Raw genomic sequence first — 12,565 nt, 5'->3', positions numbered from 1 at the left:
GACTAACATAGAAGAACTGAAGGACATGGAAAAGGAATACTCGTCGCAGTGATCTTAACTTGACAAATACAAAGAAATAAAGGAAGAGAGATGTTGGACTTCATGATTCAACATGATGTTGTATAAATAAATTCAGACCATGGTTTTCTTTTCTTTTAAAAATCATTTTGAAGGATACTCGTTTTAAACGGATTACGTTTGTTTTACATGCATCTATCTACACGTATGCTACTGTTATAATGGGAAAATGTGGTTTAGAGTGTTCATTGGTAGCTTTTAAAAACATATATTTACATTCATTAGGCAAAATAAGTAAGGCCATTTACATTATTATTTTGTTTAATATTTGATTTTACTTTGTGGGGACATACATGAAAACATATTGAGATTAATTTACTTGCAAATATGTTTTCGGCTTTTGTAATTAAAGATAAGATAAATTATATGTTGTTTGTTTTTTTATTTATTCATATGATACATTCATTTGACTATATATTATCGTTGATGTCATTTTCATCATCATTTGTTTAATTTATTTCTTACATTGTTAGGAAATACATGTACATGTTTCAAAATCCAATGACATGGTGATAAATTTTGCTTTTGCAATTAAAGATGGGAGGAATTTTATGTTTTATAAAATAATTGTAAATTCATATCATATCATATAAACGAATTTATCAAAAAGCCGACTTTTTCTTCAAGACTAGCGAACGGTTCAAAAAGGATATGCAAAATCAAAAATCGAAAAATAACTAACAAGGCCATGGGGAAAACAAGAAGAAAACTAACAAAAAGATTCAGACAAAAGTTAAAAATCACAACATAGAAATTGAAAACTGAGCTACACCACAAAACCGAATATATAAAGATCCTGATACACATGTGGTACCGTCCTGTTGCTCATGTAGGTGCACGTTTGGTGATATGACATTTATATCATATAGTTAATACATGTTTATAAAACTATCAATGCCAGTTAATAATAAACTGCTTTAGTTTTGTATCAAACACACCATGAGATGACCACAGAGACGCTTTGTCTAACATCTCAAAATACTAAAAATATGAATTATATTTTCAAAATAACATTTACTCCCAATATTTCTATGCCACATTTAGGAGCCATTTATGTCATCGAACTTGAGATAACAGATAGATTGTACATTAAGTAGTGGGTAAATTGTTCTATCATTTGTTGATGACAAAGAAAGTGTACGATTATCAAATACCGTGTATTAAATATACAGTGAAACCTGGCTAAATCGAATCCTTCATAAACCCAAAATAGATATCAAAGGTACCAGGATTATAATTTAGTACGCCAGACGCGCGTTTCGTTTACATAAGACTCATTAGTGACGCTCATATCAAAATATTTATAAAGCCAAACAAGTACAAAGTTGAAGAGCATTGAGGATCCAAAATTCCAAAAAGTTGTGCCAAATACGGCTAAGGTAATCTATGCCTGGGATAAGAAAATCCTTAGTTTTTCGAAAATTTCACAGCTTTGTAAACAGGAAATTTATAAAAATGACCACATTATTGATATTCATGTCAACACCGAAGTGTTCACTACTGGGCTGGTGATACCCTCGGGGAAGAATCGTCCACCATCAGTGGCATCGACCCAGTGGTGTAAATAGTTATCAAAGGTACCAGGATTATAATTTAGTACGCCAGATGCGCGTTTTGTCTACATAAGACTCATCAGTGACACTCATATCAAAATATTTATAAAGCCAAACAAGTACAAAGTTGAAGAGCATTGAGGATCCAAAATTCCAAAAAGTTGTGCCAAATATGGCTAAAGTAATCTCTGCCTGGGATAAGAAAATACTTAGTTTTTCGAAAATTTCAAAGCTTTGTTAACAGGAAATTTATAAAAATGACCACATTATTGATATTCATGTCAACACCGAAGTGTTGACTACTGGGCTAGTGATACCCTCGGGGACGAAACGTCCACCAGCAGTGGCATCGACCCAGTGGTGTAAATAGTTATCAAAGGTACCAGGATTATAATTTAGTACGCCAGACGCGCGTTTCGTCTACATAAGACTCTTCAGTGACGCTCATATCAAAATATTTATAAAGCCAAACAAGTACAAAGTTGACGAGCATTGAGGATCCAAAATTCCAAAAAGTTGTGCCAAATACGGCTAAGGTAATCTTTGCCTGGGATAAGAAAATCCTTAGTTTTTCGAAAATTTCAAAGCTTTGTAAACAGGAAATTTATAAAAATGACCACATTATTGATATTCATGTCAACAGCGAAGTGTTGACTACTGGGCTGGTGATACCCTCGGGTGGACGAAAAAACCTTTATAAACCAAACATGTTCTTATGCACTGTCATATCAATTTGTATGCATTTTGAACCTGGTAAAACTAAATATCGGCCAAAACCGAATACAAGTTTTAGTCCCGAAGAGTTTTGGTTAAAACAGGTTTCACTGTACATTGTTTATTAAAAAGATCCAATATTAAAAATTCAACAATACACGAATAACAACAGTTAATTAACGATGTTCAAATAATCTAGGCTCGTTTGATCACCTGGTGGTTTTTAAACAGTCAAAACACCAGCTTAGCTTGCAAAACCAGTATCTTGAGATCTTTGGTTTTGATTTTAGGAAAAACTGAGGAAATAGTGTGACTTACAGAAGTAGAAACAGATTCGTCGACTTGCTATTTTGACACAATACATCAGGTATATCATACAAGTTGTTGTCGTAAACCGTTTAGTAACAAATCAGGCCATTACTTTTCTCATTTGGATTGTTTCATATGTTTAATGTCGGTTCCGTTTTTACCTGACTATACGATATGAGTTTATCGTCTGTTCATTCTTTCGCAAAATCTTCTGTATAAAGTCACCTACACATGAGTAAAGAATCAAGAAGTCAAAACATAGAACAAAAGAACGCATTTCAGCTTGATTGTACTTTTAGATATCGGTTGAATCTCATGAAATATGACTTTTCCTTTTATCAGTCAAGATACCTGTATCTAAGTTCAACTTGGTCCTTTTTTAACGAAACAATGAAGGATCAGCTCTTTCAATTTGTATTTTAGTTTGGAATGTAGAAAATTCCAATACGTTAATACAATTGCAATTTGAAAAATTCTTAGGTTCCGTGTTGAAGGTCTTTTGGAATTTATAAGTATTCACATCTAAATAACCCTACCTTTAGAATAGACAGTTACTCAATATTTGTTAAAAATGTTGAACACTAGTTCATCTATTGACTTGAGATCAAATTACAAAAGATTGAAGATAATTTGGATAGACATCTGAAATTTGAAATTACCATGTATTGGTGTTTTTATATTAACGTAAAATAATACATTCTAATTAGAATCTATTGTATTTAATGGAATTTAATATTTTATTTTGATTGTGCTGATAGTGATAAAAATATTAATATTCGATTTATTGGGGAGAAATTATCCATTCGAATCTTTTTCATTCAGAAAAAATCACAGATTTTTCCACTTGACATTGCTGACATTATTTGAATATTCAAGTATTTCCTTTTTTTTTTTATTTCAAATGATAATCATTTGAAAACTTTATGAACGAAAACATTTAAAAAAAATAGTGGTAAATAGCCAAATCATTACAATTCTTATTGAAACGGATAAATAACGAAAAGAATGTTAATGTAAGGGCAGATTTAGTGTTCTGTATCAGAGTAAAATATGAAGTATTGATATTTTATCTAAACGCGTAGGTAAAGCAATATCAACTGGTTCAAAGTGCCACTAACGTAAGATATGTAATTGTAAAAACAAGAAATATTATCATCTAAAAGAACCAAAATATATCCCATAACTGTCAGGAATATCCCTTCTACAACATCGTTATCATAAATAGATATAGGAAGATGTGGTGTGAGTGCCATTGAGACAACTCTCCATACAAATAACAATTTAAAAAGTAAACCATTATAGGTTAAAGTACGGCCTTCAACACGGAGCCTTGGCTGACACCGAACAACAAGCTATAAAGGACCCCATAATTACTAGTGTAAAACCATTTAAACGGGAAAACCAACGGTCTAATCTATATAAACAAAACGAGAAACGAGAAACACGTATATATTACATAAACAAACGACAACTACTGTACATAAAGAATGTAATCTGCTCTTTCTATGAAATACACTGTTCATTGTACTTATAACTATGTAACTAGTATTCATAATTCTATTAATTGTATCCTTTCTATGTAATTGCTATCACGTGAAGTCTGTAATTCGAAGAATAAATTTTATTGGGTAAACAAAAACAGAACAAAACTACCAAGGAACATACTAATCAGAAAGATTCTAATCAAATGGTACAATCAAAATCTCATATAAATCAAACGAATGGAAATCAATTGTCAAGTGGCTGACTATGTACAGCATTTTAATATCAAACGGCGGATACCATCTTTTTTAAAGCTAGCTGAACTTCCTGCTTGTACATGTTGTACGGCAGTGACATACACTTTCCTTTTATGTTGTTGTTATTGGTTTTGTGTAGGCGGCTTGTTAGTGTAATACTTTCGTCAATATTTAGTATACCAGGTCATGAGTGCTTTAAACATGTTAAATGGCTAACTACTAAACCAGACCGTTGATACAAAATGCTTAATTACAACGTACAACTATACAGACACGATAGGAGTTTAAGAGGAAGGCAAAACATTTACACGTTATAATCAAATGTTGACAAATGGCAAACTAAAGTCAAATGGACAATACGTTGATCAAATTAAAAAAATTCAGGAAAAGTATAAATCGAGTAAGAAAAAAACAAGTAAAAAGTTAAAGTGCATTGAGGATAGAAAATTCCAAAAAGTTGTGCCAAATACGGATACGGTAATCAATGCCTTGGATAACAAAACCTTAGTTTTTCGAAGAAGTGTAAAAAAAAAGTTTTGTTAATAGGAAATAAAAATTACCATCTTATTGATATTCATGTCAACATACAACTATTGTCAAACTAATAAAGAATTGTAATATTTTCGAGAAAAAATCTCCATTTTTGTTTTAAAACTGGAACACACATAACGAGAATTAATGTTACAGTAGTAAATGGTATTATAGGTACCAGAAGATACCAGAGGAACATTTAAACGCATTAGTCTAAAGTAAACTGACATAACCTGGCTAAAAATGAAAAGAAATCAAACAAACAATACTTAACAATACACAAATTCTGACAAATTTAACCACTAACGATCATCGAAATGAGCTTAGCTCATACATATTGATTTAAAATCATATGTTTTATTGACTAATATATCTAAGTTAAAAATGTTTAATATAATAGTTTACTATTCCAAAATGACTTGTTGAACTTGCTGAAATCATCTGACATTTTTTGTCAGTAGCATTGTATTTGAAACCGTAGCAATCATGATTTAAAGTACAACTTCTGGCACAATTCAATCGTGACGTCAGGAGGATTACCTTTATATACACATAGGTACTTGTGTGTTCCGTCAGTTTATAATTCACATCAAATAAATCATTACCTTAAAAGAAAAAAAATATATAATTAACTTTATCGAACAAATAATAAGTAAAAAGGGAAACCAAATTTGCATTTTTCACCTCATCATAACATTTTTTTAAATTATAAATTTTAACTAAATATAATTAAAAAGTGTATATAGATATATAGTAACCGATGCATATTTACTGCACCATATCATGCAGATGTCCAGTAATTTGACTAAACTGTTGTTTTTGTTTTTGGATTATCAAGGCAACAGAATTTAAACATACTTCGAAGAGTTATTATTACAAACAAGACCAAAACGTAAATGTATTACCAAAACAAATTAAGAATCAACGATCAGCATAATGGAAACAATATATAAGACACGCAAGAAGGCGTTGACTATATATATTAAATGAAACCAAATGTTAATATAAAGACAACCGCAGGAGTTTAACAATGAGAAAAAATCATAATCTTATAGTCAGCTATAAGGGCCCGACATGGAAACATTGAATAATTCAGTTGAGAAATAACAGACTAAATCATAAGAAAACAACGCAAAACAGATGTGATCAAACGACAACCACTGAACTACATAACTCTGAATTTTGATAGGCACATTAAGATTTTGGCGGGGTTAAACATATTTGTAGACGCTCAACCCTCCCCTTAATCTGAGACAATGTTGTAAAATGTATAACACAACATAAGAACAAACTGTCAAAATCAGTTGCAAAAGACTTAACATTTCAAAATTCGTTCCTTGATACTAATGTTAATATCTTAACTAATAGTATTTTTTGAAGGTTAATACATTAATAATCGCAAATTTTCAATAAATAGCATTCGTACCTAATGGGTTTGTACAAACATGAACTCAACACGTGTTGAAAGTAGTTATCAAAGGTACCAGGATTATAATTTAGTGCGCCAGACGCGCGTCTCGTCTACATTAGACTCATCAGTGACGCTCATATCGAAATATTTATGAAGCCAAACAAGTACAAAGTTTAAGAGCATTGAGGATTCAAAATTCCAAAAAGTTGTGCAAAATTCGGCTATGGTAATCTATGTCTGGAATAAGAAAATCCTGAGTTTTTCAAGATCTGTTAGTCCTTCCGGAGTATCTGAGGTCACCCCTCGTTTTTTGATGGGATTCGTGCTGCTTAGTCTTTGTTTTTCTATGTTGTATTTGTGTATAATAGTTTGTCTGTTTAATTGTTTTTGTTTTGTTTTTTAGCTACGGCGTTGTCAGACAGTTGTGGAATATATAGCTGGTTATATAGCAAGCTAAATCGCTGCTTTGTATGATAGTAGCATCTAACTACATAAAATTGAGATGTGTCAACAAAACAAACATACATCATAGGTCAAAAATGGGGTACACCATTCATTATGTTATAATCTTCATCACTACAAAAATATTATGTATCAAAGAAACACAAAACGGCATAAAAAGACAAGCCCATTAGCAAAAGTGAAAGACAAGACAAGAAAACAAATGGCCTTGACAAATGAGGCATGGCATTTATTGAAGTAACTCGAAACTCCAATACATTGCAAAGGCGTTTATAGATTACTTCACTTACTTTCTTCACAGTTATTTCCCTTATATGCGATATAACAGTTACACGTGTATCCATTTATTAAATCTGTACAGGTACCATCATGCTGACATGGATTGGAACTGCATTCATCATAATCTAAGTTGTAGTTGTAAATTGAATATGATAAAGGAATTATAGTTTTTGTTAAAAAAGATTGCAGCACAGTGACTTCGATTGGTACGTCTTACAGCTAAGTTTTGAATTTATTTAAACTAATTTAAGCATGAGGATAATTAATGATCTACAAATTGTCAGTGGATATGCCTTTAATATTTGAGTCAAATCATTTTTCCTATATGCTTGATTAATTTGATATATCTGTCGATTGATCAGATAGTAAATGTAGTGCATATTGTAATACATTGGATACATGAATTTATCTAATGCTATGGACATGTATCCCTTTCCGAACCCATTGTATAATTCGTTGTATCAACGTGTGGTTACCTGTGATCTCAGTAGATCATTTGATTAATTTAAGGGTCATAACCTTTTTAGCTAACTGGATGAATCATAGGTGTTGATGAAATTGACAACTTCGTGGAATGTTAAAAGGCAATCGAAGGTTTTTTGTTTTTGTTTTACAAAAAATCACATTTAGTTTTCAATTATTAGATAAACAGATTCTTACATATTTACTCGTGGATTATCGGATTTCCTAGATACTACACAGCTGCTTATGCATAGGTACTATTTCTGTACAAAATATCTGTGGTATTGAAAATTTACTTTTAATATTCAGTACTATTTTGTTAAAAAATTATTGTAATATTTATGTACCTGTATTTTACAGTACTTAATTTGTACTTGACATTTAGGTACTACATATGTTTGGTTACTATAGTTACATTTTCAGCATTTTGAAAGTTTTTCTATTTCAAATCTCTTAAAAATATGATTTTCAAACATGGAATATTGTATTATTTCTGTAACAAAATATTCAGTACAAATCAAGTACTGTAAAATACAAGTACCTAAATATTACAATAATTTTAAAGTAAAGAAATACTGTAGTACTATATATTAAAAGTAAATTTCCAATACTACATATTTTTAGTACAGAAATAGTACCTATGCAAAAGTAGCTGTGTAACTGCATGGCATTTCAAAATGCAATCAAAAACAAAAGAAGTGTCTTACAATAAAAATACAACATACGTGATAACAAAGATGTGTTAATCACATAGTATGTGATCAATTATATTAAAACAGTGCATTTTGCTTAAGTACACGGGATCAAACACATCCAAAACTGATAGAACATTTGTTATGCAATATACTTACTTTCTTCACAGTTACTTCCTGAGTATCCTTGGACACAGGTACACATGTATCCATTGATTCCATCTGTACATATTCCGCCATGCTGACATGGACTTGATGCGCATTCATCAATATCTACAAAATATATTTGAGCATTGAACTTGATGTACATAGTAATAATTGATTAAAAGACCAAGGAACACTACGATTGTGACGTCTTTAGTGTAAATTATTAATTGTAATATTGTTATTTAATAAATTGCTTCAGACACGTAAATCTATAAATTCTAAGTTCCAAATATTCCTCGGCATTTCAATTTATCAATTTTCCTAATATCAAAAATTACACAGTCACTAGTGCATCCATTGATTCGATCGATACGTGAAGTCGAGATTGACATAAAATCGAACTTCAGTCACATGCATTTAGAATGTGCTCTTGCAGTGAACTTGATGTGACAAATGTATAACTACTACTACTCAGCCAAAACCTACCAATTGATATATAGCTCATTCCATATATTTCAATATTATATTCTTTTTGAAATACCCACTTATTGAAAACTACCGGATTATAAATGTAGAAACATAACATGATCATTGAAAATTCGTCTATCTTAAGCACTTGAAAACTCGATGCACTTTTCTTTCTCATACTCGCAGGTGTTAAATGAAGTTGTTAGACCGCAACCTATATTTTCATTTTAAGAATAAAATTGATTGAATGACTTTAAAAAAAATCCGAGTAAACCACCGAGTGACGTGTGTTATTTTAATTACATATTAATTAGCTGCAAAATTGCATTCATTATTTAAAAATTGAACTGAAAGTCAATGGTGCGCTTTTGTAATAAACACTTCAACAAGATTTTTCCTGGAATGTATTTTTTTTAGGTTTCACTTACTTTCGTCACAGAGAATTCCTTTGTATCCTGAATCACAAGTGCAAGTGTATCTATTGATCAAATCTGCACATGTTCCACCATTTTGACACGGAGTTGAAGCGCATTCGTCAATATCTAAAAATGAAGTAGCCATTTTCTTATACATTCAGAAAAAAATATGTTTTGAAATGTGTTTAAAACATTACGCTGCATTCAACGTTATTCGTGTTATTTCATTATAATATTAAATGCATAATACTTTCCAAAATCCAAGAGAAAAAAAACACCCTCTACAAATATCATGTTCATCCTAGAAAAATGTGTATAATATTGATATAAAACTTAAAATACCTATAAGATGATGATTTTAACTACATACAAACATGTACCCAATGACCCCATAATATTTCAATGAAAACTTTTAAAATTCAAAGAGGTTTGTACGTCGTCATTATTCCACGTTATTTGTAATAAATTTTAAATCTAAAGGACACCAAACGCCCCTCAATTGCATGTATTACTCCGGTTTTTTTTATTTATATATACATTTATATGATCATGTATACTGCGGAGAGGTTTATCATGCATTTCAATGGTATTTGTAATATTGTTTTATTTCATTAAAGGACATCAAATAACGATGCCCTCTATCGCTCATATTTCTATTTATTTATAGATCCATATGATCATGTTTGTTGTCGGGAGGTTTACCATGGAAAACACCTAAACAACCCTTCTTCGGCTTTTTTTTTTAATTTAAATGAGACAATTCGAATTCTATTCGATATACTTCTTCAATAAATACCACAAATAAAAATACTTGGAACAATATAAATTATGATTTCAAGCACAATCAGCGCAAGCATATACTTTCATTTTATTCTAAATATATTGCATACTTTCTTCACATTGAAGTCCCGTGTATCCCAAGTTACAGGTACAAATATATCCATTGACCATATCTGCACATGTTCCACCATTTTTACATGGAAGTGAAGCACACTCGTCAACATCTAAAATTAAAATGTATATGATGAAACTAAGTTGATACATGAAACGACAATTGTCAGATATAAATAGTACTATCCGTTGTTGGTAGTTGGGATGTTCTTGTTGACCTGAAAAGATTCCGACTGTACAATGGATTTTAAAAACAAAACAATGACACGAATGATTTGTGTGAACATGTATGTACAATTTTCTTTTACCCGTATCATATCTTTGTGTTGAACATATTTTGCATAAGCATAACAGTCAAAATTGTGTTCAGCAGTCAAAAGTTTCGATAAACATGTTTACTTATAAGCCAACACCAAGTTGATGTATTCTAGAAGAAACACATCGTCATGAAATTCAAACTTTTAACAAGTAACTTCAAAACAAAGCATTAAAGTTTTGTTTCTTTTATAGGAAAGTTGTGGCTTTTCACCTTCATTCTCGTCGTTACTCTTATATGCAATTTGTCGCATATCAAAACATGTCTTCAATGGAGTTTGATCTAATTTCAAAGCTCTTTTAATTTTCATTTTTTATCGATCATACTGATATTCTAGCATGTCATATAAGATATTATGCGTTTGAATATTGCATTTTACCTTCTTTGAGGTGAATATTTTTGTCTTTTTGCAAAATACGAAATTTTGCTAGAAATGAATTTCAGTTCGATATTGTTGATCATTGATTCATTTTTCAATAATGCCGGTATACTTTTAGTAGATAAAAAGTATTGTGTTTGGATTTTTGAAGATTATTCTTAAAAGTATATTGGAACACGAACATCTATGCATTGTCTTTTATCAAATGAATGAACCATGTTGTCATATAACGTGTCTGTTATAACTCTTAGACAGAAGCATGTGAAAACGACAAGAAATACTGTAATCGTGTATCCACGAAATGTTTTGTTTTCAGAGAATCTTAAATGCTATCAATCGTATATTTATTAAATATAAATCAGTTAATCGTTGATTCACCCATCAGTTTTAAGTGACTGTGTTGTTTTTTGGGGTACTTTCATCAAATAGATTGTATGTCCTTTCATGAATGTTGTTTAAGAAGTTGCACTAGGATTATATAGACAGAAATATATTACGCTCAATTGTTTACCTGAACATGTGTATGAAACTGTCATGTATTTATATTTATTTGGGCATGGGTCAATACCAATGGATCTTGGTTCAAAGGAACAGGTCTGCTTGTTCTGACATATTTGTGCGACCCAATCTGTTGAGTCGATGGTGCAAAGAAAACCACTGGAGTATGGACCATGGCCATCGGCGCACGTTGTTCCATCATTTCTCCCATACGTTGAATTAGTTATTGTCATGACCGAATTTAAGGCACATGATATGGTGTCTGTATCCATGTGACAAATAGTTTGTTCCAGGCCTAAAATTGAAATTTTAAGATTATTGATGTTATTCCATTAAACTGTGTATTGGTGTTTCTAGTTTTCGTATTTAAAAATTTCGCATTAGAGGAATATAATACTTATATCAGTAAATCATTGTTTCATATTCACTAATTTTGTTTGCAGAATAAATTGAACTATATGACCTTGATCACATATTACACTGCTTTAAAATTTAGGAAAAACTGTACTGTGTACAATTGTCAAATATTCTCAAGATGTGTCCTAAAGTTTGTACTTTGACAGATTATACACGAGAAACATGTTACCTCTATGGCAGAATTTATTTTCTTTAAGAAATCTCCTTTTTGTGGAATTTAAGAATTTTAGATGTGATTATAAACTCCTTTCAAATAGTCTGTTTATTTCGCGATTTCGAAACATGTCGATTTTTTGAAACCATTTAAAATTAGGTATATTTGTTTTTCCCCGAAATAATTAAGATTAGCACAAGCTTACCGTATATTATTGAAACATATATATGTATAGAATATAAAATCCATAACAACTGCATGGTCACAATATACAATAAAAACCTTAACAAATTGGTTTAACAATGCTATAACTAAAGCTTCAACAAAGTGAAAGAGATGTTAATTAATCCTAGATTTATAGACCTTATTTATATTGATAATAGTTTTACGGAATTATTGACTTATAATTAAGTTCAAATACAAATTAAAATCATTATACCTAAACGGTTCTTGATTCATTTAATTGGAGATTCCTAATTGTCTAGTCTTAATTGGTGCTTCCTAATTGGTTAGTATTCTACCATTGTAATATTCCTATTTAAAAGAAGATCAAAATAAATATTTGATATAAAGTGTTCTAAATTCAGTAATTTTCAAATTGATTTTGTAATAAAGTTGTAATTAATTTTCAAGCATGTATTTACTTTCT

At 30.6% G+C, this 12,565-nt stretch overlaps 1 protein-coding gene across 1 annotated transcript; it reads right to left on the bottom strand.

Moving 5' to 3' along the window:
• Nucleotides 1–969: 969 nt before the first annotated feature.
• LOC139484136 (fibropellin-3-like) lies at nucleotides 970–10,778 on the bottom strand. The gene is made up of 7 exons (XM_071267863.1): nucleotides 10,682–10,778; nucleotides 10,152–10,265; nucleotides 9,274–9,387; nucleotides 8,390–8,503; nucleotides 7,088–7,201; nucleotides 5,330–5,529; nucleotides 970–1,059 (listed from the first exon to the last, which is right to left on the bottom strand). The coding sequence occupies exons 1-7, from the start codon at nucleotides 10,776–10,778 to the stop codon at nucleotides 970–972; spliced, it is 843 nt and encodes a 280-aa protein (XP_071123964.1).
• Nucleotides 10,779–12,565: the final 1,787 nt, after the last annotated feature.

The sequence above is a fragment of the Mytilus edulis genome, chromosome 8 (genome assembly GCF_963676685.1).
Source record: "Mytilus edulis chromosome 8, xbMytEdul2.2, whole genome shotgun sequence".
Taxonomy (NCBI): domain Eukaryota; kingdom Metazoa; phylum Mollusca; class Bivalvia; order Mytilida; family Mytilidae; genus Mytilus; species Mytilus edulis.
Note: the sequence above shows the minus strand (reverse complement) of the source record. Positions and strands in the feature narration are given on the sequence as shown.

What these genes read in the sequence shown, in the direction of transcription:
- LOC139484136 (XM_071267863.1), bottom strand. Translation starts at nt 10,778, where the DNA reads ATGAAAATTAAAAGAGCTTTGAAATTAGATCAAACTCCATTGAAGACA. An exon ending in GGGACTTCAATGTGAAGAAA is followed by an intron (nt 9,388 to 10,151) that starts GTATGCAATATA and finishes CTTCATTTTTAG; the next exon opens with ATATTGACGAATGCGCTTCA. An exon ending in GGGAAATAACTGTGAAGAAA is followed by an intron (nt 5,530 to 7,087) that starts GTAAGTGAAGTA and finishes TTTTCTTTTAAG; the next exon opens with GTAATGATTTATTTGATGTG.